Source organism: Pholcus phalangioides, unplaced genomic scaffold, assembly GCF_987345545.1.
Source record: "Pholcus phalangioides strain wild (caught in Gottingen) unplaced genomic scaffold, Ppha-v1.0 ptg000011l_1, whole genome shotgun sequence".
NCBI lineage: Eukaryota > Metazoa > Arthropoda > Arachnida > Araneae > Pholcidae > Pholcus > Pholcus phalangioides.
The window spans coordinates 47,236,059-47,244,301 of NW_028301604.1; the positions used below are offsets into that span (position 1 = coordinate 47,236,059).

The 8,243-nt window shown below is 35.1% G+C and overlaps 1 protein-coding gene and 1 long non-coding RNA gene across 2 annotated transcripts; one reads left to right on the forward strand and one right to left on the reverse strand.

The window, feature by feature from the left end:
- Positions 1 to 373: 373 nt before the first annotated feature.
- LOC149080495 (uncharacterized) lies at positions 374 to 1,249 on the reverse strand. Its single transcript, XM_089238766.1, has one exon. It carries the CDS (start codon positions 1,247 to 1,249, stop codon positions 374 to 376), a length of 876 nt encoding a protein of 291 aa, XP_089094892.1.
- A 1,373-nt stretch (positions 1,250 to 2,622) lies between these two features.
- On the forward strand, positions 2,623 to 7,177 carry LOC149080496 (uncharacterized). The gene is made up of 4 exons (XR_016193509.1): positions 2,623 to 3,208; positions 3,944 to 4,017; positions 6,827 to 6,945; positions 7,039 to 7,177. It is a non-coding gene; the product is annotated as an uncharacterized LOC149080496 (long non-coding RNA).
- Positions 7,178 to 8,243: the final 1,066 nt, after the last annotated feature.

Genomic DNA, 8,243 nt, shown 5'->3' on the forward strand with positions numbered 1-8,243 from the left:
GTCGTGACAACGTCCATTAATCTGCGGTGTTTGAGATCAATTAAAAGTCCAAAGTTGAGAAGAAAATCAGCGCCTATGATCGGTATTGGTACGCTTGTAAGGAGAAACTTCTACTCAAAACAACGTCTTAATCCAAAGTCAACATTGAGAACTTTGGTGCCGTAAGTGTGTATCTTAGAGTTATTGGCAGCAAACAATTCAAAAGAATCGGGAACTATTCTTGTGAAACGTTTTGTGAGTGGAATGCAAGAAACGTCAGATCCTAAATCAATTAAAAATCTCAAATTGGATCGTTTATCAAACACATAAAAGCGACAAGTTTTCGCGGCCATCGGTGTTGACGTCGCCGATATATTATAGTCAACGGCCGTGGTTAGTTTCCCTGTTCGTTGGTTTGAAAAGTGCACGGCTGTTGGCATCTGTAGGCGTTGTTTCCGAATCTAGCACGGTAATAGCAAAAGCCAGTTGTTTGTGGTGAGGGAGTGAAACGACGATAAGGAGATCTGAACCTCCATCTAGTATAGTTTGTTTCTCTCTCCCTAGACAAGCGGTCGAGTTTTTTGCTTTTAAGCCGAAGAGAAGCTATCTCCGCTCTCACGGCACTCATTTCTGTCAGAGGGGAGGGATTATTGGGTTCAACGTTGTTGACATGTAGCTGCGGGGTCCCTGTGCGTTCCGCTCTCCCCATGGCATAGATGCTGTTGTTGTATGTGCCTTTACTAACTTCTATTATTTTGTCGGCCATTTTCGCTAATGTATCTAAGCTCTCTGAGCTGACTGATAGGATGGCCTGTGTTTCTGATGGGATACGTTGGAACCATAGTTTTTTTAGAAAATCGTCACTTACAGATTTGCCGGCCAAATCTCTCATTTCCCTGAATAGGTGGGAAGGTATTTTGTCCCCCAACTGTAGTTCGGACAACAACTTGCGTACTTGATAAGTGTTAGAATCAGAGAATTCTTCGATTATCTGTTGTTTAAGGGTCTCATACTTGTTTGTTTCGGGTGGGTTCAATAAAATATCTGAAACGGAAGCGAGCGTTTCTGGATCTTTAACCGCAATCACGTTATTGTATTTGGTAGCATCGTTAGTTATGGTGGATATTGAAAAACAACTTTCCACTTGAATGAACCATAACTTTATATTCTGCCGCCATATGGGCGGGAGTTTCAAGGCAACGCGACAAATTTTTAAGTTTTCCGGTGATGGGTCAGGTGGCGAAGGGTTAGGAGAGTTATTATTAGGCATTTTTGGATACAGACTATTATGCGAATCTAGTTATATAATTGCGAAAATAAAAATATTTGTTATATTCTGACCAAACAAAATAGAGCGATTACAAAAAGGTCCTACCCTGATCCTAATGGCATCGGTGGTGCTGCACGCATTGGGCTTCGGCTGAATAGATTCTTCGTCTTTTTATTATTAAAAGGTTGCGTCGGTCTTGGTCACCACTGCAACCATCCGCTTTTTATGTATCATAGACAACACAACATATTGAATCAGCATTCTGGGGCTGGATTCTCCCCTTGTCCTTAGCGAGGTTTTTCTCCTTAAGCACTCTGTTTGTCCTTAATGAAGGAAAGGAGAAAAAATTCCGTATTCTCCGCTCGCTTTTCCTTAGGGTACGTCCATAGTGAACTGCTTCTCGCTACTCGCTTTATCGCGGCTGAAAAAAGATCGTGAAAACTCATTGGGGCGGCCATAGTGCGCCCGCCTACCTGCTTATACCGGCTCAAACTGCTTTTACCCGCTTTAACCAGAATGAATTATTATTTCTTTTTCTCGCTTGACCGGCTCACCGCTTGCAGTTTTGAACGGATACTTTCCTCTAAGTGTTCGTTTTATAATGGAATAGTAAATCGACGGAGTTTTTGTAACGATCAATTATCGTTATTACTAATCGTTGATTAATTATGACATAATAAAAGCGAAATCGTTAATCATTAAGTAATTAAAGAAAATTACCAATTATAGTGAATCCAATTGGAGTTTTTGTGACGATTAATTATTAATACTAATCGTTAACTAGATGACAAAAGCAATATCGTTGGTTAATCATTAATTAAGGTTAATTAACGATTATTCTGAATCCAACGGAGTTTTTGTGATGGATAATTGTTGCTAATACTAATCGTTTAGTTATGACATAATAAGCGAAATCGTTAATTAATTAAGGATCATTAATTATCATACTAAATCCAACGGAGTTTTTATGACGCCTAATTATTGTTAATACTAATCGTTAATTAGTTGACGTAATGAAAACGATATCGTTAATTAATCAAAATACCGTTGGATTTCGTTTTATCGTTACTAATTATTGATCATGATTTAGTTTTATCGTTAATAAACTAATTAACGATAAAACGATATCCAACGGATTTTTCCGTTAATTAGTTAATTATCGGCCAGTTCAGTTTTATCGTTATTAGTTGATTAGTTAATTATCGATCATGATTTAGTTTTATTATTAATATAAACTAATTAACGATAAAACTAAATCAAACGGAATTTTGTAACGATTAATTTTTGTTTTTCTAATCGAAAATTTGATGTGGCACTAAAAGTGAAATCGCTGATTTATCATCAATTAATTAATTTACTATAATTAGCGATTACACTAAACCCATTGCAACTTCAAGGCGAGTCCTATTAATTTCATGTACATTCGTCATTCTTTCATGTTTAATTTTATAATAAATATTTTTTGTTGTCAACAAAAACACACAATAGATCCCCACGTGATAGCTCAATGATGCCAACTGCCCATGCAGGCAGACGCTCCCGCGAGCGGTGCACTATAACCACCACCAGCTAGAATCGCGCGGGATCATCTCGCCTTCTACAACTGCCGCGGTTTAAGCAATAATGCGAGAAGCGGGAAGCGGTGCACTATGGACGTACCCTTAAATAAGGAAAGCTTTACTTCCTTACTCAAGGACAATGATGGCGCTAGTGGAGGAGTGAGGAGACGCTCTCCTTAAGCTTGAGGACAACTACATTTCCCGTAATGGCGGCGGCGATGCGTGCTCTAATAGAAGATATATTCACATTCAAACAATTGTTTTCGTGTTTTTCGATGCTATTAATGCTTGATATATGCATTTAAGATGATGCAAGGAATTTAGGTTAACGAAAAATACAGTAAGGCGGCTATGTGAGGAGTTGCAGCCGAGATGACAAGACATGCTGTTGAGCGGAAGGGTAAGTTAACGTGATGAAACCGAATATTTTTTATTTTTCGTAATATTTTTAGTCATGACATATCACTCCCACTTTGCATGTTAATATACATTAAATTAGTCGAAATTTTTGGGAGAAAAATCCTACTGACTGACCTCGTCATAAAGTATGTGCTGATCGCAAGATGATCTGTGTGTGTGTGTGTAAGAGATATATTCGTAAATAAATTCCCTTCATAAATAGGAATAGCATGTATTATAGTAATATATTATGTTTGGCCTACCGATAATGCTACATCTTATGTTTGTCTTATGCTCATTAATGCTCATTTTCGGGCCGTCTTAATGACTGGAAACAGTTCAAGGCTCTATAAACCCTATTATGAAAATGCCAATCGTATATTTTGGATGTAAAAGTTGACATGCAAACGTGATACACACACACGCTATGTGCAAAAGCGCTTAAAAATTCATGCATCCTAAAAAAACTACATGCCACCCAGTCAGACCCCACTATATATTTTGTTAAAAATTTATTTTTTAATTCAATGCAAAATGAGTGCCAAATTCTATATTTAATTCGCATACTTTCCTTAATTGCTGCAGGTTCTATATGTATCATGATTTTGAATTTTTTTAATGGTTGCATATATAACATAGCTTATTAAGCACTTTATTAATGTATTGCATGAGTAATTAATTTTTATGAGTGAAACTTCAGTTTTAGTGGTGTTAATGTTAATATTTTGTACTACAGAGTATGGAGAGTCTGGTGTATTCTAAAGGAAATGACAGGCAGATCTTGTATGATTTTTGCAAATTTCTTTAAAGGTAAGTCTAATTTTTCTACATTTGGTTTGAAATTTTTCTGTATCTAACCATTTATAATTTTGTAACATTGAACTTACATAGGAAATAGCATTATAAAGTTAAGTGTAATTTAGTTCTTGAAATAATGTGTATTTTATTTGGGAAGTATGCATTAAGGCGACTGACTACATGTGAGGTACAGTTTCAAAAACGTCCTTTTGGATGAAATGCTTGTGTTTTTAATTTGAATGTGGAATAAAACTAAGACATGTTTTTTAACATATGTAAACATAAGAAAATGTTTTTTCATTAATATTTTGAAAAAAAAATGTATATTGCCTAGAGTAATTATACGTCTAAAATTAGTATAATTTCAGTATTTATGCAAAACATTGTGAAATACTACTACTTATATCAACTTGTTCTTCACACAGTATGTTGCTATAATATTGTTCTGTTCAATGAACTAAAAGTTTTGAAATATAAAAAAATGAAAAAATTTTGAGATATGGTTGTTTACGTGAAAAAAACTTTATTTAAAAAAATTCAATATTTTAAATTCAAAATCATGTAAATCAAAAAGTTTCAAAAATATTGCTGAGATCCTAGTTCATTGCATACTCATAGCTGTACAGAACCCCTGGAAAAAATTTATATCTTGTAAAGTTTTGTAGGCATCAGGTTTGCAGCAGACAAGAATGATGTAAATCAGTTTCTCAGAAAATGCATTAAAAAAAAGTTTCACATACATTCCTAACATTCAGAATTCTCCACATTTGTATGACAGAACTTCCTTTGCTTCAAATATCTCTAATTTTGACTTTCTGCCTTTTTTTTTCTTCTGGTCATTTTTTGCCAGTGTTGTATGATATCTCGAACATGTCACACTCGCATCGCCCAACCCAGAGTAAATAGACGCTAGTTCATCAACTAGGATTCCTAGATTTCAAGTACAGACAATATGCCTACATAGCCAGAATTAAAACGCAGAACTGCAATAGTCCCCAAAAGCATTGTTTGCAGTTCGATAAAAGTGCCCTTAGAGGCAAAATTGTCCAAATCACACTGTTGTTCTGCAGCGTACCATGCAAGCACTTCGAAACAGGGATTGTACTTCACAAGGACTCATGTATGTTGGCTTTATTACATTTATGCTGTCATTAGAGAGGCCAGCAGGAGATTTATCAGTAATTTTATGTCATTCACATGCAGCTTTCTGATGCTTACACCAACTGTCGGGTCCTCTTGGACATTGTCCACTCTGCTCTTTATGACTGGATCAACAATGACAGAATACAGCTGTAACTGCAGACTACTAATAAACCACACATGCACCTCGTCCATATTCCTTTGCGGATATTATGAAGAACTGGTACATGTTGGAATGTACGTGTAGTGAAAGCTGATGTGGAGTTTGTTTCGGTGTTTATGCTTAGTGCTGCTATCTGCCCCTAGTTTTTCTAACTATGATTGAAGTGTAATGGTTATGTAATTGTATCTTTGTACGCCTGTTGCTCTCTGTGGCGAGACTTTTTTAATGGGGAGATTGGCTCACATTTGCACCTCAAAGTTAGGAGCCACAAGAAATCAACTTCAGCCAACCACCACTGTGGCAATGGTGGGGTTCGAACCCGGGTGCTCATGATACGAGTTCGTCACTATGACCACTCGACCACCATAGATGCTGTAACTGCATATTTTTTAAATTTCCCACATTGCTACGAATAGCAATACCATAGTAATTTTGTAGTTTATCGGTTAATTTACCTTTACCACTCAGTCCTTTCGTGGTTTTCTTCAGTTAACTCAAACGTGCACCAACCATCTTCTGAACGTGGCCAATGCATTCCAATTTAGGAATGTTAGTTTTGTGTTAAGAACGGAAACTGTCGGGTTCGTTTTGAATGACTGATTGCCACAATCATAATCACTGTCACTTTTATATATATTAATTGGTTTAATCATAATTTTCAACAATAAACATTATAATATTCACACGTCCTCCTCGCTTACAGCGAGCCTTTGAAACTACCTCCTGGGTCCACAGGAGCCACTCTCTAACTACCCAAAACACATCAAGCTTCTTTTCTCTTCACCGTTGAGGGCCTTTCTCCCGTACCCACGCTTTCTAATCCCATCATGCTCCTTCCCGATAGGGGGAAAACCTTACAGAGACTATTTATCCACTTTCCAACACATGCCAATCATGTTAAATTCCTTAGAGAAATGTGTATATGTGGTGCAGTAGTATAAGTGGGACCCTGATAACTCAACACTCTTATAGGATCGAGAAAATTGTCCACTTAAGCAGGTGTCAAGTTAGCAAGGTTTCCATTTTATCTCACCTTCAATGATTTTTAAAAACTGTTTATGTATGTCCCTGTTTATAATTATTGTGAATAGGCATCTTTAATTAGGCAGAGGAATCATATTTGGATTGTCTGAAGATATTTTATCTCTGAATGAGCAGTGCAATTGCCCAAAATAAGCAAAAACTTGCTCTTTCTCATTTAAAGTGAGTTTGGTCTAGCTTTCCCAAACATCTCCTGCTCAAAAAGTTTCAGAAATCATTCACCCTACCCAAAGATGTGAGAGAATCTTTGACACATAATCAATTGTTGAATGAACATTGAAAAAAAAGTTATTGAAACACACAAGTGAGCAATTTTGTAAAATTTTTCAAACTAATCAACAAATGAACAATTTCTAGAAAGTACGCAGAAGGAAAATATGAGAGGAATGTGTGTGAAGTGAATGTATGGTTGTTAGTAGTGTTCCATCACTATGGATACATTGAAATATTATTTGTAATTATTTAAAATGTTTTTAGGTTTTTGACTTTGCTGAAGTGAGGGAGTTATAAAAAGGAAGAAATTACATTTTTCTGTTAACGACGTAGAACTCATGCTCATGAAGTGTGCAGATGGATTTAATCCATGAATTTCTTAAGTAAGTTGAACCTTAATTTTTAACTCTGTCATTTTTATGACACACACACAAAGCTTCCAATATTCGTTAATTTACCCACTTCCTCCATTTCAGGTGAAAATGCTGAATGAAATGACCTTTCAGTGCTGACTTGGAAGTTGATCATCATGTATATTCATACGTAGCACGATCATATATGTGCATGTGAAATGCTTTTGATGATACTGTATACAAGTGTCTAATAAATTTATTCATGAGCAGTAAATACGTGTTTTCTGTTTTGTGATTACAATTTTTAATTCGAAAAAATCTATGGATGTTGCTTTATTGCAGTGAATTTGACGCAAGAATCAGTTGCATAGGAAATTCACGTGTATTTTTAACAACTGGATGGAATAACATATAAAGTTAATCTATCCAAATTATAGTTACAATTTATTTTTTTATTAGATGCAGCTGAAAAAACAAAATGAACAGTTCTAAATTTCCTTATTCTAATAACTTGAGTGTAAATACATTATAACATATGTAATTACATAGTTGATAACTTGCTTGTTATGTTACAGTACAAAGTGGGTATCCTACCTAAGAAATCTCTGGTGAATACATTTCCCTGAGTGAGAGATCACACTTCTCTTGAGAATATAGTTTTTCCAACTGACCCGCTGATATTGCAAGGGCTCTAATTGTATGTAGCATTTGTTTAGGAATATCAGACATAAATCCAAATGGCTTTGACATTGACATTAAATTCATAGACTTGGAAAATGTACAACATCCCACTCCGATGATTGAACATAACTGCTGTGTCAACCTCTAAGTGATTGTGCTATGCAGTATGCGTTACATTTTTTTAATGAATATAATTTAGGTGTCGTTGATTCCCTTGGGTTTTTATCTAAGAGGATATATACCCTTATTAATTTCCTCATACTTCCTCTAAGGTTTTTATACCATAGATAAAACTCAACATTGTTAGTTTTACTTGGATTTTTTTTAAAACTCAATCTATATAGTAAAAAAATTTAATCTAAAAATTTATTCACTTTCGTGGATATTGAATTTTTTTGTTACGTAATCATTTAAGACCGGGAAATTTTTGAAAACGAATGTTTGCTAAGTATCTAACCCGCAAGGGTTAAAGGGATAAGCTGGCTACAATTTAATGGAAATAAAAAAATATATATAATTTTCAGGAAAAAACTAATATAAGATATATAATGAAAAAACTCTGAAACTACTTCAAATGAAACCTTAAAATTACTACGTATAAAAGCAAATGCCAATGTAAAAAAATAAAAATTAGGGAAGGGAAAAAT

Bases quoted from the DNA above. Each gene is read 5' to 3' on its own strand.
- LOC149080495 (XM_089238766.1), bottom strand. From the start codon at position 1,249: ATGCCTAATAATAACTCTCCTAACCCTTCGCCACCTGACCCATCACCG.